The sequence below is a fragment of the Dermochelys coriacea genome, chromosome 1 (genome assembly GCF_009764565.3).
Source record: "Dermochelys coriacea isolate rDerCor1 chromosome 1, rDerCor1.pri.v4, whole genome shotgun sequence".
NCBI lineage: Eukaryota > Metazoa > Chordata > Testudines > Dermochelyidae > Dermochelys > Dermochelys coriacea.
In genome coordinates this window covers 270,018,956-270,040,941 of record NC_050068.2, presented here as the reverse complement: position 1 = coordinate 270,040,941, position 21,986 = coordinate 270,018,956, and the positions used below count along the sequence as shown (strand labels likewise).

The window sequence follows — 21,986 nt, the reverse complement described above, 5'->3', positions numbered from 1 at the left end:
GATGCTCCAATGTACTTGCATGCTGTTGGCATCTGCCATTATTCCAAACTGATGCATCAAAACAGATAATATCTACTTGTAAAGGTCACTATTGTGACTCACTTAGCTCCCCTTTCAGAAAGGCGCATCATCTAGTTAACAGCTGAACACCTCACAGATTTTTCCACCTCTTTCAGGGAAGACTCAAAGTGCTATACTGCAGTGAGATAGACTAATTTATGGGTCTCATTACTGAGCATTCCTTGAAAATATGTAAAAAAAATTCCATGCTTCCTTACCTCACTAGCAGCATATGTGTATAGCACCTTATTTTTTATGACAAACCACAGGTGTTTCCATGGTTTTTTGCAGCCCTTTGATCTATATAAATAGCCACTCATTGAGGAGTCTTCTGTGTTTGCTGAAACCTGAAATAAAAACAAATGGAGGATGTGTGGGGGTACTTGGCTTTTTCAGCGCACAGTTCTTTGTTGATATTTCTAAGATATTCCTATAAACCTAAATACTACGAGGGGCACCTAAACCTCTCTCTAAGCACCTAGCCCTCAATGTCTCCCGAAAAGAAACTGATACAGGTTTTTATTCAGCAGAGACCATGACAATAAGTATAGCATAAACAAGGCAAAGGAAACCAATAATGCTCAGCACTCCATCCCATGGTTTTTTTTTTTTTTTTTTTTTTAAGGTACTATATCAAAAGGACCAGCTGTTGCAATTGCTGAGATATGGATTGTGTCTTTTGGCGGTAGAGGAGTATAGTTCAAATATGCCATAAATAAGATTCAGCCCTTAACAGATTAACACTTCAGGCTAGGCTGTACAGCCTTCAAGGAGAACAGCTGCACATTTTCCTCTGAGGCCTGGGGAATCTCTGGAACCAAGTTTACCAGATATGAAGCCAGCTATAATTGAAGAGCTTGATTTGCTGCATACAAACTTCAACAGCTGGGTCTTTGAAAAAATAATTGGTAAGCAGGTAGAGCCTATGTCGATAAAATATCATGAAAACAAAAAAAAGTATATGATGTCAACTTACTTTAATTTATATTTAAAGAGGAAGATATTAAAAAAAAATCAGTGAAAATGACCCCAAATTTACAATTTGTACTTGGAGAAAGTAGAATTAAAAAAAATAGAGCTGACTTGTGAAAGAGTTAGCAGATCTGTAAGAACCAATTAAACCATTGCTCGATCACCAGCACCTAGGAAATCATATCCCCAGGAAAACATCTATATTGGTAAATCCCCGAGCTCATAGGGGTGAGGCAGGTACAGGCCTGCCTGAAAAGCCACCCCCCTCCCCAAAACCATGATTCTGAGGCAGATACTTTCAACTCTGTCACAGTTAAGCCTTTCACCCAAACTTGCCAGCATTTAACTGCTGAGTGCCAAATTATAAAAGAGAAATTAGAACAACTGTCTTTAAAACAGGAACAGCTGAAGAAAGAGGAACTTTCCTCTGTGTGCACAGATGAGTAATTGCTCTTTTCCTATCATTTCAGCTGCAATTTTTTGCTAGCTTTGCAATTTAAAAAAAATTATTTTAGAGAGTTTGGACTTTTGTAAGATAGTTGAGGTAATGTTCGTGGACTGACCCAAGACCTCAATTGTCTTAAAATATTTGGACCTGCAGACTCTTTGGTTATATATTTTGCGATGTATGGATTTTGAGTCTGAAATTATTGGAATGGGAGTCTCTTTGCATTGAAGTGGTCTAATCCATCCACAGTGAGTGAAGCCAGAAGGGAAGTGCCCCATTCTGATTTGCCAAGGGACTACTGATGAGGAGATCCGAGAGGGACCACCTTATGAAACTAAAAGAAAAGGAGAATCCATTGCTGCTGGTCATGGTTGCTGGCTATGCAATGCCATCCTGCTTGACAAAGAGGGTTATGCTTCCCTCTACCACTCAGGCTGGCTGCCACAGGGTAACAGCCTAGCAACATCAAATATTTGACATTTACAAGCAAATACCTTCTAACCTGCTAGCCAGTTCATCGATATTAAATGACAGAACCAAGAAAACCACTGACTACTAATCTTTTCAACCATGTACTACTTTCCTGAGGCTGAATGAAATAATCAGTCACAACGCCATCTTACATAAGTATTGACCTTTTTGGTTTGGTCCCCGCCCATTCTTGTTAGTAGAGGGATACTTCTACCTTAGTGTTCTTGCACTTGTTTTATAACTCCAGCAAATGAATGGTTGTGAACGTGTGCGCACATGCAAGAGCGTATATGGCTAAAACCCATGGAATTTCCGTAAGAATGGTGCCTATAGAATAGTTTCTCAAACACCTAGAATAACCAAAGGTTAAATAACCTCACTTTCTAAAATATCACACACACATCTCTTATGCATTATGAGTTGCATGCTTAAGTCCTAAAATTGTTTTCACCTATAGTCTTGTTAGCTAGTTAAATGTAACAATCTGGCACATCTTGATTTGTACTGCAATGTTCCATATAAAACTCGGTTGGAGAGAGGGAAAAGAGAGATTGTTGCCTAACCATCTATAATTTGGGCAGACTACATTAGTTGGCATTAGAGCTATAGTCTCAACATTGACTTCAACCTGGCAGCAATTTGAACCTCCCTGTATCAGCCATTCAGGTTGAATATAAATATATCATTCAGAGCCAAGACTGATAATGCCGTATTATTTTGGGGGCTGATAGCTAAATAAGTCTGCTGTCTTAAGAACTCCAAATCATGACATAAATCTTATTAACAACTGCTATTTAATGTGATTTAATCAACCAGTTAATTAGCCTGATTCTATGATCTAACATTAACCCACTCTCTGATGAATGGATTCTCCTTTGCTTTTAGTTTCACAGATTAATCTGATTTGTTGACATACATTTTATTTTATGCTTTTTGCTTACTTTAGATAATGAAATATACAAAATTAGAAGATTGTGTGAATCAGACATTTTTCCCTCCAGACATTACGATTGAGCAACTGAGGAGTCTGTGGGTAGGTAAAAGATATAATTGTGTCCCACCTAGTGGTGGTTCATAAAACCGCCTTGACAGTTCTCATATCATCACCTGCAAAATTCCACTTTTTAGTTTCTGTTGCTTTTTACACACATACACACAGTCTCCAGAGATTTTTATTTTATTTCTGAGTTACATAAGATCTAAGAAATCCCAGATGTGCAATAGATGTTTTTTTCATATGTTGCAACAAAGAATTGTTGTTCACTGCAAAATAACAATGACCATTATCCCATTGAAGAACACTTTGGTCCTCTTCACCCCATTGAACAGTGGCTTATTTCACAAGTGGCCCCTTCATTTTTTAATAGGGCTACTTGAGGAACAGGACACGTACGCAGCACAAATTAGGATTTTAAGCAAATAGGAAACGCACACCATCACATTATGTCACTGAAACTGTGGTGACTATAAGTAGACTGCACAAGGCATCACCGTACTTCCATCAGTGTGCAGTCAGCCTGCCCATGATACTAATCCTAAACCTTATTGGGTGCTTAACAAGGCATATGAAATAATAGAATACAGCCATGATACCACTATGGCACACATGCAAAGGTGGAATCCACTGGTCAGTCACTGAAGTACTAAGACACATCCTGGCCCAAATGGAACTGCACCAGTTTACACCAGCAAAAAATTTGCTACACAGTATTTCAACATGCTTCTCAAGCTGTTGTCTTTCCCAAACTCTAAGATTTCTTGGTACAGAAGAATCTCAATGAACAATTAACTCAGACAATACCAAATATATTCAGACACCCAGGAGTGTGGATAATTGGAACTCAACAGGTAGAAAGCCAATAAAACACAGGGACATGCTACCTAGTGGTTCTGAACATGGGGATAACAACAGAAATTCCTCTTCCTATCAACTGATAAAACTGAGAAATGAAAACCCTGAGGAAGTTACATTCTTAACAATATTTCTTATTAAGGAGCATGTTCATATTTCCACCATAAAACAGCCTGACATTAGATTGTGGATCTAATATTCAACATACCTGTCCAGAAAACAGGTTTTGAAGTGGTGCAATTTTAAACTATGTTCTCAATTTGAACAATTATCTTTGCAATTAACAGATCTTTTTCTGGATGAACATTACATTACCTGTTCAAATATTTACAGCATTCACACATCATTCAAGCTCTGAGTAGTACTTTCGGTGACATTTTCTGGAAAGGAACATGTCTAAAGAAAAATGAACAAGCGCTTAGGAGGGCCCTAGCTGTCTGGGCCAAACCTCACGTGGAATATTGACGCAGCAGAATGACAGGCAATATACTGAAAGTCTTGTATAAAATTTCTTACAAGATGCTTACGAAGGGATACATCAAAATGTGAGCAACTCAAAGCTACAGGGAGTGCTAAAAAGGCTTCCCACAGCAGGAAGAGGAATACATATATATTTCAAATTGCAATAAATTAAATTAACTACATTTTATGTTTTAGCAGGGAAATTTCTTCCAGCCCTTGCAGTGGTAGCTTGGTTTTTACAGCATGAAATCCATTACACTCTTTTGGTCTCTCCTAAAGGACAGGAAAAGATTCTCCCTCATAAGAGTGATTTAAAATATCTTAACCTCAGTTTCTCCGAGAGATGCAGTGGTATTAAAATTCAGAGCCCAATTCTGAATTTCTTGTGCACCAAAAACTTCCTTTGCATCCGAATGGAATTTTGGGTGCATAAGACATACAGGAACTGTTCCTAGGTCAGTCATTGCTACCCAGGAATCTATAATATTTTCCTCAGTTTTAAAATGATACTGCTGACAGTGCCAGTGTGAATTTGAATGCGTGCATCATATGGTGCTGCTTTCCAGGTCACATGCACTTCTTCTTTAGGAGGGGAAATCCAAGACTGTGAGAGGGATTCTCACCCTTGGAAGATTGGGAGATGAATTTTGGGTATCCTTCAAACACACGATATTGCACAGAACACTAAGAGTTTTAGTGGAATATAGGCAGCCTTTTTAGATGCCAATTAATATATTCTGTGTGGTTTGTATTTCACTGATCTCTGTTGGAATGCATGACTGCCACCTTGAGACACTCACAGTAAACAAGTTGAGTATCTCGTGAAGATAACGTCAATGAGCAAAGCTTTTAACAATGTGAATGCAGTGACTCCCTAATGTCCATTTGAGCCCCTAAGAAAAACTGAAAATAAAATCACATTATTAGATGTAATCCAACAAATCTTCTTGTGCTTGCATGTCCCAGGAGGCCTACGTGAGAACCAATATATAAAACAACATGCAAACACATCTTTGGATTCTAAATGATCCCTGCCATTGGCAGTTGGAGTTAATCTACACATGTAAAACTCACGTTGCCGCTTGCCAGTGGTGCAGGACTGCTTTTAGCTTTAGAAAACAATTTTTCCTTTTGGTTGACCTCATAGAGCAAAGAATTTGCATATTGCCATCAGCCATGACTGAAATGAAGTTTTGTTCTTGTAGTTTACACCATTATGGTAGAAATGGTTAAAATGTCAAAAAGCCAATAGTAGTAGCTAAGCGAAGAGAGTCAAGGTGAACCATATATATTTCTATCACAGTTCGACTGATAAAGAACAAGGCTGTCTTACCCACCGTTAGCATACCCATAATAATAAACAATGCCACCACCTAGCTCTTATGTAGTAGCACTTTTCCACAGTACATCATTTTAATAAATATACTAGAGCTTTTCACATTGCCTCCCCATTTTGTCTTCTGTATACTGCCCTGCACTTGCAGAGACCCAGCCTCCATTCTGATCCTAAAATACAGCTGCTAACTCACTCAACTCCACATAATACTCATTACGGCTACAAAAATTACATGGACGATGCGCCTCCATGGGGGCTGGAAGGAAGACTTCTGTAATCACTGGAGATTAGACACAGGCCTGTGCATCAGAATAAGAGGAAGTCAGAACATCCTAGGGCCTGGTCTACACTGGCGGGGTATGCAGGGTGCAGTATCAATCTAAGTTACGCAACTTCAGCCACGTGGTGTCTCACCCTGGTGGAGTACTGAAGTCGATGGGAGAGCGCTCAGCAGTCAATTTATCGTGTCTAGACTAAATCGACCCCTGCTTGATTGATCGCTGCCTGTCGATCCAGCGGGTAATGTAGACAAGCCCTATGTGAGCTACCTGGACTTTGAGTCCATACACATACAATTAATAGGGTGTTTGCTTACTCCCATACCATCCCAGCCTCCAGTGCAAGTGGGTGGGGAATGGGTGGAATCTTGGCTCCATCCTCTCCCACCTTCCCTCTACGTACTGGCCAGTGCAGCTGAGTTGGTGTGTAGGGGGTGTTGAATTTGCTGTTGGTATAATCCAACAGTAAATTAGTACCTCCCTAGATGGGGTTGGAAGAGAGGAAAATCAAGGGAGAATTTCTGATTCAAAAGTGTCTGACCATAATGCCTCCTGGGGTGCTGTGGCTCCACCTAAAGTCAGAATCAAGCCCCAAGTCTACTCTATAACTAAATTTCAGCTGTTTTATTGAGCTACATCTACACCTTCATTCCCTCCCTGCTGGCCCCAGTGCACACCAGAGCTGCTGCGGCTGGGGAGAGGTGCCTCTCTCCTGGCACTGAGCTGCTGCGGTGAGAGAGGGCAGGGGAGGGGGGAAGGGGGCGCATCTTTCTCTTCTGCAGCCCCAGGGCAGCCTGCACCTCAAACCCCTCATCCCCAGTCCCACCCCAGAGCCTGCACCCCCTAAAACCCCAACCCTCTTCCCCAGCCCTGAGCCCCCTCCCGCACTCCTCATCCCCAGCCAGAGCCCTCAACCCCCCCACACCCCTACCTTCTGCCCCAGCCCTGATCCCCCTCTCACACTCCAAACCCCTCAGCCCCATCCCCACATCAATTTTGTTATGGGCACCAATATGAAGGTGATGTGTCACACATAACAAAATTCATTCCGCACTTTACTTGGTAAAAAATTAGTGGGAACCTTTGTCCACACTACAGCCTATGTTGACATAACCTACGTCGCTCAGTGGGGAGACTCTTTCCCGCCCCGAGTGACATAAATGCTCGTGTGTGCAGCCCTATGGTGGCAGGAGAGCTTCTCCTGCCAACATAGCTTCTGCTGGTCATGTCTTCACCAGATGCGGTGCAGCTGGATCAGTACAGCTGCAGCACTGTATGCATACACACGGCCATTGTGTCACCAGAAAAATTCCCCTTTCCTTTAAATGCAGTGTCTAAAAAAGATCACACAGTTTTTTTTATTTTATTGTTATTAAACATGGATCGTTTAACACTGATGAGAGGTAAAGTTTAAGGGAAACACTTACTTCTTTGAGAGCAGCAGGAATTTTTTTCTGTTTTCTCCCAGACGGAATACTATGTAACACTGTAGACAAGGCACTGGATGGAGATTTATGGTTCACTGGGGATCCACTCTTAGGAGTGAAGTGGTTATCTAAAATGTATATAACATGCACAGTGCTTTTATGTTGCAGACGACTAACATACGCATAGTGTTCCTTACAAAAAGTTTTAAGCACAGCTATAATTTCTGTTCGGTGTAAGGTCATTTTTTTTAAAAACACAGTTAATCTTTGAAACACTGCATATGATATTGTATTTCCTAACCATATTAAACTCAACAGGAATTTTGCCTCTCAGTATTGCCAAAAGTTACAGTATCATGAGTCAGAGCCCCCAGAATCATGAGATTGGACCAAAAAAATCAGGAAGTTTATTTAAAAAAAGTATAAATCCTGTTTTTGAACTCCCCCTGCCCACCCCCCCGAGTGTACAAGACAATTACAGGGTGAAAACTCAACCTTAAATACACACAACATATTCCCACACACAAAATGCAGGCCCCAATTCCCCTCTGCATCTGCTTCCTGACTCCTCCCCACTACCCAAAAAACCAATGGCAGGGGCTCCTGCTGCTCCCCACTCCCACCCAGCAAGGTCCTGCAGACCTCAACTCCCTGAGCATGCTTTCTCTCCCCAACTCAGGCCCCCTCCCCCAATCTCCTCAGCAAGGTCCTACAGGCTCCCACACCCTCACCCCTCCATTCCCCAGGCATCAATAGTGTCTCCCTGTGGCCAGCCTGCAGGTAAGAGGGCTGTCCTGGGGGGCCTACCTCCATTAACTCCCCCTTCCTGCTCGTGGTTGAAGGGTAGTGATTATTATTAGTATGAATTATGTATGTTACTCTAGTGCTTAGCAGTCCTAGTCATAGACCTGGACCCCATTGTGCTAGGTGCTGTACAAACGTAGAACAAAAAGGCCATCTCTGCTCCAAAGAGATTACAATCTAAGTATAAAGCAAAACAATACAGATGGATGTAGGCAAACAGATGGGGGAATACAAGGAAACAATGACAATACTGGTCAGCATGACAGGCTGCTACTCAAGCAGGGTGGGAAGTGATAGGGTGCTCTGTTCTGCTGCACCTGCTCTGTGACTGACACAGCTCAGGACGCAAAGTGTGCCCCAGTACACTAGACAATTGCTACAGTTACCTGCAGCACAGCATCCACTAGCAGCTGAAGGTGGAAATGGCAGGTGGCCCAGGCAAAGCTCCTGAGCAGCCTCTGCTTTACAACAAGAGCCCTGGAAAAGTCACCTTGAGATCACAAAACTCATAATACTGCTACTATCAACAACACTGGTCTCTGGGTCCAAGAGGAAGGATAGGCCAGTGGTTAGGTGTTAGCCTGGCATTCAGGAAACCTGCATTCAGTTCCCTGCTCTGCCACAGACTTCTTGTGTGACCTTGGGCAAGTCACTTGGTGCCTCTGTGCCTCAGTTCTCCCATCTTTAAAACGGGTTACTAGTACTTCTCAACCTCACAAGGAGGCTGGGAGGAAAAATGCAGTAAAGATTGTGAGGTGCTCAGATACTGTGGAAATGGGGGCTATAAAATTACAAGACAGAGAGAGATGGATTTAAAAAAAAAGTTTTCCTCTACCTTGTTTCTGTAGTTCTTTGAAGCAATGATCACATACTCTTGCTGGTTGGTTTTTCATATAGTCTAAGCCATGTTTATTTGTGGAACATGCTTGGCAGACAATCTGAAAACATGTAAAATGTTATTATATAGCATCTACAACCACATGCACACCAATCCCTTAAAGACTTATATTTGAGTTTCTCTAAGCCCATGCTATTAAGCTCCAAACAAGTAACAATTTTACAACATGAGGGTTTGGAGGTACACGTATGCTAATTCACAGGGATGTTCCACACAAAATACTCTTTCCAGAACTGATTTTACATGACTGACAATATTCTATAATTATATCATTTTCTGATTTTGTATAGAATATTTTGAACAATAAATAAATAAAAATCTGAGAATGGGGGTAAGACTACTGGATTAGTAGAACTATCAAATTTATGGACGGCAAAGTGTAAATTAGCAAATTGTTATTGTATTGTCAAATCTCATCTAAAAGTTTATTAAGAAACATGCTCAGTTTTTAAAAACTTGTATTTTTAGATTATCACAATATCTACCTAGTTATATTATCCTCTTATCTGTGTTATGGAGAAATTGATGTGTTTCAACTATACTGAAGACTGAATTCCCATTTGACTAAAAAGTGAGATGTGAAATATGACTATTCCAAAACAGCAATGAAACATACAATAGTTTTTTTTTCTAGTTTCATGGGTATGCGTTGTTTCAAAGTCTCTCAAAATGGTTTCAACTTTAACTCTCAATCAGTAAAAGATACTTTGAATAGTTAAGTTAATTTTCTTGGTTTGCATTGTGCTACTGAAGGAGTAAGGGACATATACTATTTTTTTCTCCTGAAATGTAAAATATGACAAGGAGGACTGGGTAGGTTTAACTAGAGCAGTGGACTAATAACATTATTTCCTACTCTAAATATCCTTGTTATTTTCATTTAAGACAATGTTCTCTCAATATAGCAATATTGCTAATGTGTTTTAAGCAATCAAATTCTCCCTATATGGAAACAAAAATCTTGAATGACTCTTGCAAAAGAAGGAAGTTACAAGATCACCCAACCTTTCCACATGCCCTGCAGTGATGTCTTCTCCAGGTCAACGTGAATTCACTAGTACAGATCATACACATAGTGGCTCTAGTATCAGGAACCCAGATGGGAGCCTTTGATCCGAGAGGACTATCTTCATCCTCTTTCTCTGGATCAGCCTGAGAAAATGGAGGTGGAACTCCATTAAATTACAAACAGTAATGTATTTTTCACCACTGAATTACCAAAGTTAAATACAAGTATTCTGTTTCCTAATGTTTCTCCACTCACGTAACTGGTCAGTATCTTAAATACAGATTCTCTGCTGGTTCACCAGCGACATTATCACAATTGAGCTTTAAAAGAAGATGCCGAAATTATTTCATTGAGTCATACAGATACTAATAAAGCTCTATTTCAGCACTGCCAATTCAGATATTTCAGGGAAGGGAGGGCCGACAAATCCCGGCATTTCTCTCTCCTCCTTTCTCTCACTCCTGCCACATAGGGCATGAGCTGGTGCCACCAGGAATCGAGTTCTTGATGGACTCCACTGCACTCCACCATACTGGAACAGACTCCCTCCCTCCCTGTGTCCCAGATTGCAACATCATTTGGTTCAGCCACCTCTCCAACTGTACCGAGGGGATGCCAGGTCAGATTTCAGTGGCGTTTAAATCACACAGCTGCAGCAATGCTCCGGACTATTCAAGCAGCAGCGGTATTGATTTAGTACAGGATTATTGCTTAAGTGATCAGATCATGTCCCACCGACGAGCTCCATTGCTTAGGTCACTTTGAGCAAGTGCAAAAACCTTGGGGAGGAATGGGAGTATTTGCCCCCCTCATTGGCATCACTGCTCTACTTGTTTAGTTCCAAGATATTCCAGTTTGTTTACATCCATTGTCTTAGCTAGAGTTACTCTATTTTAAGTACTAGAATGGATATCTAACTCTTTTTCTCATGTTCTTAGGATTACTGAGAACCTACATCTGAATTTTTTTAATGAACAAATGAAACTATGGAACATATACATCTCAAATTCTGTTTTATTATTACTTGCCACTTTTCTAAAGTGCTGTGATAAGTTTTAACACTTAGTAGAAATTATATTCATGCCCAAAGAAATCAAAGAGAATGGTGTGGTATACCTCTTCAAGACTTTTACTTGGGTTAAATGTGATTCTCTTCTTTGTATAGTCTTCAATTGATCTGGAGATGGCTTCTAACCATTCATCTCTTTCTGTAGCAGAACTGTTGGTGTCAAAGACATTGAAATATGGTTAACATTAAACATTTCTAAAAACTGACACTGGCTATGGCATGGTTTTTGCCAGGCACAAATCACATCATTTCTTTTTTGTTTTTAATCATGTTCAGATTATATTAGATTGATGTGGGAGTGTTGATTATAGTTCGAGTATTAGAGAGAGAAAGTTTTAGAGCATGGATTTGGAGGCAAATGTGCGATATATAGGATCAGGCAAGACAATCCCAGATGTAAGGGGCAACATAGAAGATAACCTGGAGGCCCTCATGCACAGGGGATACAAAGAGGACAGCATCAGAATTAGTAGAATGCTGGTCTAATATGTGAAAAAGATGGGACAAGATATAGGCAGGAGCAGAAATTTGTACTATTGGCCCTTTGACTACCCTTCCCTTTGGGAAAAGAATATTTTGCCAAATCCAAATATTTACTTATATTGTTTTTTTATTAAGTGAGAAAAAAACATTATGCATTAGTTTTGGAATATTCATGTCTCCAGTCAACTTCTATGGCTCAGAGATTCTGACTAAAGTTTTCAAAATTAGGTTTCCTTAAATTACCCTGCTAAATCTATATTTAAGCAACTGAATTATAAGTGGCCCAATTTTCAGAGCTGCTGGCTGAGCATCCATTGTGCTCATTGACTTCAGTAGGACTACTAAAATGAGTGCACAATCCAGTCCCTAATCCTGCAAACATTCAGCATTTACTCATTTTAGTAGTCCAACTGAAATCAATTATGTGTTACATATTTGCAGAATCAGGGCCATAGTGTTATTAACCTACAAAAACTAAATTCTGGAGTTCTGTACAGACCAACCAAAGTACTGTCTAGACTTTCACAGAGCCATGAAATCAAACTGGCAATAAGACTTGCAAGATATCTATTTACATCTATATCTCCCCTAGGAAATGGGCAAAGTTTTGCTATGTTAAGTTTGTAAAAATTTAACTTTTCCATAAGAGTCTTTTCAAACTTCTGTTCTGTTGTGTGTACTGAACATATTGAATATGGCTCTCAGTGAAAACAGCAGAAGGGAAGCCTGTCTCTCTAAAGTCTGGTAAGAATTTTATTTGACCTGTTTTGTAACACACAGACTGAGCACACTGGAAACATTAAATTACCAAATGAGAGGCAAAAGCCATTAGAATGAGATATAATAAGATGAATGATACTGAAAGATGAGACATACAGTCTGTACATAGGTGATTGATTCACCACACATCCATTGTACATACTGATGGAAATTGCATCAGTCATTGAAAAAAATCCATACCTTTTTCCCTTGGTGCACACACCCCTGTTCATCTTATAACAGATATAACGACTTTTGGATTGAGCATTTCCTGAGGATTAATTACAGCTGGAAATCTTCAATTGCACCTTGGGACATCTTCTCCCAACTGGTCATTAATCCCTAGTAAATGCCTTCTATCATTGTTTAAATCATGATTCTTGCCTAGATAGCTTCAACGAGCCAGACAAGCACCAATTTATTTTTATTTTAAAAAAAGAAGAGAACTGAATGCTCCCAAAGAAGAATGACGGCAATAGAAAATGAAGTTTTATAGAAACACAGAAACAGCATTTCTAATATCAATATGTCTTAATTCAGAGATGGTGGGGCCACTTCTAAGGGTTAAATTTTAAAAGGACCTAACAAGCATTGACCTCAATTGCGGCTGTCGAAAAAGTGTACCACAATTAGCACCTTTTACAGCAGTAGCATGTTTGTTTAGGGGTGTGTGTGTGTGTGTGTGTGTGTGAGAGTGAGTGAGAGAGAGAGAGAGAGAGCGCGCGCGCGCGCAGTTAAACAAAAAACACCTTTCTGCTAGGGAACAGTTCCACCAAATTTTTTCCATATAAAGTACTTCACCAAGTTTGATAGAAACAATTTTTGGGCTCAAAAGTTAGAAGAAATAAATGCTATGCATTCAGCCTTTGGACATTATAGTGTCATTCACATGAAAAACAAACAAACAAAAACAAAAAAACCTCACAACCCCTTAGCCAAAGCTAGTTGATATATGAGAGGAGTCTCAGTGTATTTCCTCTCACTTACAATGAAAATATCATTCCCATGCATCATTCTGAAATGTTAATTTCCTCTGAACAGTGAAACCAAACAAACCCATAATCTCAAACATTAAGATTCAATTACATGTATATTCATTTGGCACCCCAATAATTTTGAGAATAATTCAATGTTATTTCCATAGAGCATCATATTAGCCAGAGCAGAGATGGTATAGTCTTATCCTGCATTTGTATCAAGGCTTTTCCTACATATTTTTGAAGTGCTCAGTCATTTTGGCACCTAGGTACCAAACGTCTGAATTTGCACCGACTGCAGCGTTCAATGGCAAAACTGTCATGAACTTCAACAGGTGCAGAATCAAGCCCTATACTGAGATATGCATCTTTCCCCTAATATGAAAAATATCTGCATTAGAGATAAATGTAAATACATACAACACTTCTTTTCAATCCCCAGTTATAAACTACTCAGGCACAACTGTGCTACTTCATTTGGCTGCTTGGACAATGTTAACTTGGGTCCCTCTCTATTTGAAACACTATTTTCATGCAGACATCCTGAAATCAATAGATGCAAGGTCACAGAGGATGACAAAGCCCACACTAATGCTGTTTTGCAAAAAGAAGAGGGAATGTACCTTTGCTCATTGACATCGGTATTGTCACAGCGGACAGAATGTACAACACTCATGGCTCAAATTCTCTAAACAGCTAGAATAGGAGAATCAAGCCTTTGGAAAAGACAGCTTCACAAAGGCAAATAAGAGCTTTTCTACAATAATTTAGTGGCAGTGAATACTCTGAATGCTACAGCAACATATTTTCCTAGAGCCATTGATTTGATTAATATATGTGGGAGCCAAAATGTGAAAGAAGATTTGGCCAAAGTCCACACTGTCTCTTTTTTATATGTTTCAATAATTTAATGCCACCTCTACTTTGCAGCCTCAAAATACAATCTGTTTCCTGTTCTAATGACATCTGTGCTACAGCTAGAAGACCCTCTCCCTCAAACTTATATCTTAAGCCTTGTCTTCACATCAGTATTTTATTGCTGGATTTCATGTTTCCCCTTGTTAATGCTAAAAAGCACTGACAGAGAAATGTCGTCACTTAGCAGTAACTTTCAAAGAGAGGCAGAAACAGAAAAAAAGGTCAGAATTAAATCTCTTTTCAAAGCCTAAAATAAAACCACTTAAGTGAACTTTTTTAGATTTGTGTTTTTTTTTTTTTTAAAAGGGGCAGCTTCTCCATGCTTCTAGAGTTACTATTGTAAATGAGAGCAATTTTCATTGCACAAATACAAAACAATGAGCGTAAGCTTAGACAATATGCAGCTCCATAGTTTATGTATTGTATCTGAAAAATGTATGCTATTTAATATACATTATTTGCTCAGGATATTTACCTTGCTGAGAGTATGAAGGATCGCTCTACGCTTTCTATGTTCAACTCATTTTGATAAGCTTCCTGGGTTGGTTTTCTAACCTATAGTGGACATAGAAAACAACTCTTAATGAAAATGAATCAATGAGACTTCAAGGAGATACCTGTAACAACAGGGGAACTAAAGCAATAGTTTTTCTCTTGCAGAAAAAGTGGACAGGAAATAGCACAACAGTAGGAGTTCATGCACCAGCCCATCACTTCTGAAATCCCGAGTTTCAAGTGTAACTGAGTTTATAGGTTGAGTTTCAGAGTAGCAGCCGTGTTAGTCTGTATTCGCAAAAAGAAAAGGAGGCCTTGTGGCACCTTAGAGACTAACAAATTTATTTGAGCATAAGCTTTCGTGAGCTACAGCTCACTTCATTGGATACATCACGAAAGCTTATGCTCAAATAAATTTGTTAGTCTCTAAGGTGCCACAAGTACTCCTTTTCTTTTTATAGGTTGAGTGTTTATGTAGCCATCCCAGGACATTTGCTGACATCACAAAACACAGCATGCAGTCTTGTAAATAGCCCCTCATGCTGTCTCCTGTAAATCTGAACCTTCAGCTGAAGTTGGCCCTTTTCTCTGGCAGCATCATGGATAAGACACTTGACTGCTGAGCAGGAGCAGAAGGCATTTGTCTTACTACACCAGTGCCCCTTAACAGCTGCGTCTGCTTATGTCTGTGTATGTAACAGACGTTTTTTGATACAGCTCAGGATATTCCAGCTGGGCGACGGCTGGACACAACACTTTTTTAGAGGGGTTATAGGAAAGGTACAATTAAAAAAAAGGGGGGGGGAGGTCAACTTTGGGGACTTTTCATGAAGGCCTCAGATTGTAGCCCTCTTAACTCCTGTATTTCCCCCTAGGATTGGCAGTCTTTGGAGAAACCCAGCTGTGGAGGATTTTGCCCACCAGAAAGTTCTCAGGCAATCAGAGGTGTGTGTTTTTTGGGAGTGGGCAAAAAGGTCAGAATGGCCATGAGGCAGGGGAGGAGCAGCCATACATACATAAGTCGGCGGCCTTTGTTTCAGGGGAGACTAATTCTGGACCCAAGGCGGTTAACATTAAGGTGCAATAGAAGAACTGCCTGAGGAAGTCTTCCTAGGCCAGCCAACACTAATCAGATATTTAGGCAGTTCTCTCTCTCTCTATTTCTCCTCTTTGATAGAATTACAATTCTCCTCTTCTTCTAACTGGCCCCCAACAATAAATGCATTTTTAAAAGGACAGTTATTAATGGCCCAAAAGTCCACACCATGCAACAAAGGCTATGCGTCTATCATGGCTCTTTATATAAGTAATTTATAATATTTCTTTCCAACAATAAACTTACTTGTCTATGGAAAAATTACATGCAGGAGTTCAAATAAGTTTTGACAAAATGTTGCCATAGCAGAGATCTCAGAGACTCACCTTCATTCCAGCCAATGAAAGCATGTTGTTGAGTTTATACATGCCAGACTGTACTGGAGTTGTATATAACAGAGCATCATTAAACTGCAATATAAAACACACACACTTTCAAATGGCTAAAGGATTAAATAATAATAAGATAGTGTCAACTACAGCAGGGGCAGACAAACTTTTTGGCCTGAGGACTGCATCGGGTTTCTGAAATTGTATGGAGGGCTGGTTAGGGGACAACTGTGCCTCTCCAAACAGCCGGGCATGGCCTGCCCCCCAGCCCCCTATCAGACATCCCCACTTCTTGCCCCCGATGGCCCCTCCACTTCTTGCCCCCTGCCCCATCCAACCCCTCCTGTTCCTGGATGGTCCCACGGGGACCCCTGCCCCATCCACCCTCCCTGCTCTCGGTCCCCTGACCGACCCCGGACTCCCCGCTCCATCCAATTCCCCCTCCTTTCTGACTGCCCCCCCCAGGACCCCTGCCCCATCCAACCCCCCCTCCTTTCTGACTGCCCCCCAGGACCCCTGCCCCATCCAACCACCCATTCTCCTTGTCTCCTGACTGCCCCCAGACCCTTCACCCATAACTGCCCCCAACCACCCCATTCAACCTCCCCTGTCCTTCCTGACTACCCCCCCCAGGACCCCTGCCCCATCCACCCCCCTGCTCCCTCTCCCCCAACTGCCCCCCGCCATCCCATCCAACCCCTCATCTCCTTTCTGACTGCCCCCCGGACCCCTGCCCCCATTCAAGCCCCATTCCTGGCCCTGTGACAGCCCCGACCCCTTATCCACACCCTTGACCACCCCCCGAATTCCCCTGCCCTCTATCCAACCCCCTCCCTGCTCTCTGCCCCCTTACTGCACTGCCTGGAGCACCGGGGGCTGGCAGGGTGGCTGCACCAGGACTGCCAGCCGCACAGCACAGAGCACTGGGTCAGGCTGGGCTCTGGAGCCCCACTGTCCAGAGTATTGCGCTGCGCAGCAGCGTGACTGCAGGGGAGTGGGGACAGCCTCCCGGGCCAGTAGCTCTGGGGCCGGACAGGACAGGCCCGCAGGCTGGATGTGGCCTGCGGGCCACAGTTTTCCCACCTCTGAACTATAGTGTACTGAAAATGTATGCAATTTGTATAGAATTGATACACATGCATTGAAGGTAGAAATTTATAGTCTAGAAATGTGTCCTCTACATGTTATTACTTTAGTTTGGATTCTGAGAAGAGAGTTCTATTCATTTATAACAAATTTTCATGTATACAAAGTAGGTAAGAATATAGGTCTATTAACATTTTAGTTATGTAAACATTTTTGTCACATTTTCTGCACAAAGACTTTTTAAAAGCCAAAAGGAAATTCCCAAAATACAAGAAGCTATTTATCAATGAAAAGCACATTATTTATGAGCAAACTGGGAGTACTGATGTCAGGGAATAGGCCATTGAAACCCATAAGGAACAGTTTCTTGAAAATAAAAGTTATATTACACACACACACACACCTGCATTCAGAGAACATCAGTGAAGTTGCAAAGTCAAGCACTCAAAAGTTAGGAAATGCCAGAATTAAGGTTGCCTATGCCTAGGGTAGTGTATGCATCTCTAGTTATTCTCATCACAAATGAATGCTGAACAAATATAAACAATGAAGAGCACATAGTGGTCCTTCATATGGTATTCTGGACTGAAGCTTGGCTCTGGACTGCATTTTGTCGGAATTAGTGCTCAAGGCTTCACGTAGGGCTTGTCTACACTACCCGCCAGATTGACAGGCAGTGATCGATCCTGCAGGGGTCGATTTATCACGTCTAGTATAGATGTTATAAATCGACTGCTGAGTGCTCTTCCGTCGACTCCGGTATTCCACCAGAACAAGGAGCGCAAGCGGAGTCTGCAGGAAAGTGTCACTGCAGTAAGTCGACAGCTGAAGACACCGTAGTAAGTAGATCTAAGTACATCGACTTCAGCTACACTATTCATGGAGCCGAAGTTGTGTATCTTAGCTCCACCCTGCCCAGTAGTGTAGACAAGCCCTAAATTTGAGGAGCTGCTATATTAATTGTATGACACTAGCACCAGCTAAGATGGTGCCCCATTGTGCCAGACACCGCACAAACATATAATAAGAGTCAGATCCTGCCTCAAGTTGTCTTGTCTATTTAGACATAAACTGACAAAGGATAGGCAGGGAAGCAGACAGAGATTGTGTGACTTATCCAAGGTCACAGAGCAGGTCAGCAGCAGGGCCACGAATAGAAACTAGGACCCTTGACTCCCCAGCCCAGTGCCCAATCCAAAGATATACTATAAGCTTTTTAAAAATGTGACTAGTAAAAAAGAGGACACCAGATTTTCAAATCTATTAGAATTCAAAGGACTAGAGTAGTAGTCTCAGCTTTTCAAAACCTCAGATTCTTCTCTCAAAAAGTTCTTAAAAACAGTGACTGAATTTTGGTCAAACAGAAATAATTTTATAACTGGGATTTTTTGTTTATTTTTTAGTGTACACAAATCACCTTGCTAAACCACACTGAACACGCAAAACAGTGATAAAAACTGCATATAAAATGCTCAATTTTTTAAACAGCTGAAGTTGCCAGTTATTTATATTTGTGGTGTGAATGTTTCTACCACTATTGAATTACTCTGGCATTAGGCACATAGAAATGTACATGGCATCTTACCAGAAAAAACATTCGCGGCTGCATGACCTTCCTGGAAAGCTTCATCAACGTTCCTTCTTTGAGAAAGACCTGGTAAATTAAAGAAGATAAACAAATATTGCAAAATGTAGCTGTTGAGGGCACAAAAACTGCATGAATAAGCTTCTCTCTTTAAAATTCTTATTCATTTAGTACCATAGATGCGTTTAAAATTTCATATAAGACACGAAGTAAAACACATCAAGCACAAATGATCATGAAGAAAGATTTCCTGTTCTGGAATACAAAACTTGGAGACTAGCCTTTTTGATAAACCTGTTATTAAAAATGTATTCCTGCATAATTATCCCTAGGTATCCTTATAAATACAGTAAATATAAATGGATTAATAAAAGAGGAACTTATTGGAATTAGAAGGTCTGCTTAGCACAATATAAAACCAATACTTGGACACTGGAAGAAGGTCCCATCTACAATAAATGAACAGGCCTCACTATCAACTGAACTAGCTTCTTATGAGAAGTTGATCCTTACTCGCAGACAACATGCAACATCCAAAAGATACAGACTCCACGTTTAAATCATATAAAATTGCTAACTTATCACATATGGAGCTGCTCATACCCTTTTCAGAGGCTGAGCAACAGTGCTCCCACAATTGCAGCTTATGGACAAAATTCTGCAAACATCAGAACAAGTAACTTCACTCATGTGAGTAGTTTCACTGAGATCAGTGGGACTGCTCATGGCAGGGTGATTGAGAGAATAAAGATGGGTCCTGACATCTGTATCTCACTTGTTTAGTGTTGTACAAGTCACATTATGAATCAATTTAAATCTCGAATAAGAAAAAACCCTAAGAGGTTCCACTGTAATTACCAAGCTTCTGCTATTAAAATGTAATTGGGACAAAGGTCTCGATCCTGCACTCGAGAGGAACTGATCATCCTCAACTCCCAATGAAATTCACAGGGATTGTGTACTTGCACTGGAGGGTGGAGTTTGCTCTAACTTATTTTTAAGTCTTTCCTCTGACTTCTCATGTTCCAACTGAAGTTGCAACAATGTGGTGACAAAGCCTGCAGTATAACTGCTAACAAAATGCACAGAATGATAGAATCGTAGGACTGGAAGGGACCTCAAGAGGTCTTCTAGTCCAGTCCCCTGCACTCAAGGCAGGACTAAGTATTATCTAGACCATCCCTTACAGGTGTTTGTCCAACCTGCTCTTAAAAATCTCCAATGATGGAGATTCCACAAGCTCCCTAGGCAATTTATTCCAGAACTTAACCACCCTGACAGTTAGGAAGTTTTTCTTAATGTCCAACCTAAACCACTCTTGCTGCAATTTAAGCACATTGCTTCTTGTCCTATCCTCAGAGGTTAAATAGAACAATTTATTATCCTCCTCTTTATAACAACCTTTTATATACTTGAAAACTGTTATGTCCCCCCTCAGTCTTCTCTTCTCCAGACTAAACAAACCCAATTTTTTCCATCTTCCCTCATAGATCATGTTTTCTAGACCTTTAATCATTTTTGTTGCTCTTCTCTGGACTTTCTCCAATTTGTCCACATCTTTCCTGAAACATGGCACCCAGAACTGGACACAATACGCCAGTTGAGGCCTAATTAGCGCAGAGTAGAGTGGAAGAATTACTTCGTGTCTTGCTTACCATACTCCTGCTAATACATCCCAGAAGAACGTTAGCTTTTTTTGCAACAGCGTTACACTGTTGACTCGTATTTAGCTTGTGATCCATTGTGACCCCCAGATCCCTTTCTGCAGTACTCCTTCCTAGATAGTCATTTCCCATTTTGTATTTGTGCAACTGATTGTTCCTTCCTAACTGGAGCACTTTGCATTTGTCCTTATTGAATTTCATCCTATTTACTTCAAACCATTTCTCTAGTTTGTCCAGATCATTTTGAATTTTAATCCTATCCTCCAAAGCACTTGCAACCCCTCCCAGCTCGGTATTGTCTGCAAACTTTATAAGCATACGCTCTATGCCATTATCTAAATCATAGAAGAAGATACTGAACAGAACTGGACCCTACTTGATATGCCCTTCCAGCTTGACTGTGAACCACTAATAGCTACTCTCTGGGAATGATTTTCCAACCAGTTATGGACCCACCTTACAGAAGCTCCATCTAGGTTGTATTTCCCTAGTTTGTTTATGAGAAGGTCATATGAGACAGTATCAAAAGCTTTACTAAGGTCAAGATGTACCACATCTACTGCTTCCCCCCATCCACAAGGCTTGTTACCCTGTCAAAGAAAGCTATTAGGTTGGTTTGATACAATTTGTTCTTGACAAATCCATGCTGTTACTTATCACCTTATCTTCTATGTGTCTTCAAATTGATTGCTTCATTATTTTCTCCATTATTTTTTTGGGTACTGAAGTTAAATTAGCTAGTCTGTAATTCCCGTTCTGATAGATTGGCACTATATTTGCTTGTTTCCTGTCTTCTGGAATCTCACCCATCTTCCATTACTTTTCAAAAATAATCGCTAATGGCTCAGATACCTCCACATGTGTACGTGTGCAGGACTTCATGTTTGAAAACGGTTAGGTTTTCATAACAAATTTTTCCTCAAAAATTAAACTGAAAATGTCTTGGGAGTAAGGACTCTTATTCCACCATCAGCACCAACTAAGCAAGGGATCATTTTTCTCACAGACTTTAAGACTAAAAGGGACCACCATGATCATCTAGTCTGAGCTCCTGCACATTGCAGGCCACAGAACTTCACCCACCCACTCATGTAATAGACCCTTAACTTCTGGATAAATTACTGAAGTCCTCAAATCTTGATTTAAAGACTTCAAGTTACAGAGAATATCCACCATTTACTCTAGTTTAAACCTGAAAGTGACCCATGCTCTATGATGCAGAGGAAGCTGAAAGATCCACAGGGTCTCTGCTAATCTGACCTGGCGGAAAAGTCCTTCCTGATCCCATATATGGCGATCAGTTAGACCCTGAGCATGCAGGCCAGACCCACCAGTCAGATACCTGGGAAAGAATTCTCTGCAGTAACTCGGAGCCCTCTCCATCTAGTGTCCCATTTCTGGCCTTTAGAGATATTTGCTGCCAGAAGTTGCAGATTAAATTTATCAAGCTCAGTCTTGAAGCCATAGAGGGGATAGTATGATGAGACTGGCTACAATGGCACGTACCC

At 40.8% G+C, this 21,986-nt stretch overlaps 1 protein-coding gene across 3 annotated transcripts in view; it reads right to left on the bottom strand.

The window, feature by feature from the left end:
- Nucleotides 1–21,986, bottom strand: part of FGD6 (FYVE, RhoGEF and PH domain containing 6) — a 105,486-nt gene that overhangs the window by 10,601 nt on the left and 72,899 nt on the right. For 2 of the 3 annotated variants that reach the window (XM_038420168.2, XM_043492117.1), the window contains 8 exons: nucleotides 18,815–18,883; nucleotides 16,141–16,224; nucleotides 14,699–14,778; nucleotides 11,134–11,236; nucleotides 10,014–10,160; nucleotides 8,946–9,048; nucleotides 7,307–7,434; nucleotides 279–407 (listed from right to left, as the gene is read on the bottom strand). In XM_038420168.2, the coding sequence (XP_038276096.1) occupies nucleotides 279–407; nucleotides 7,307–7,434; nucleotides 8,946–9,048; nucleotides 10,014–10,160; nucleotides 11,134–11,236; nucleotides 14,699–14,778; nucleotides 16,141–16,224; nucleotides 18,815–18,883 (843 nt within the window). The remainder of the gene's footprint in view (nucleotides 1–278; nucleotides 408–7,306; nucleotides 7,435–8,945; nucleotides 9,049–10,013; nucleotides 10,161–11,133; nucleotides 11,237–14,698; nucleotides 14,779–16,140; nucleotides 16,225–18,814; nucleotides 18,884–21,986) is intronic. The other variant, XM_038420177.2, reaches the window with a different exon arrangement.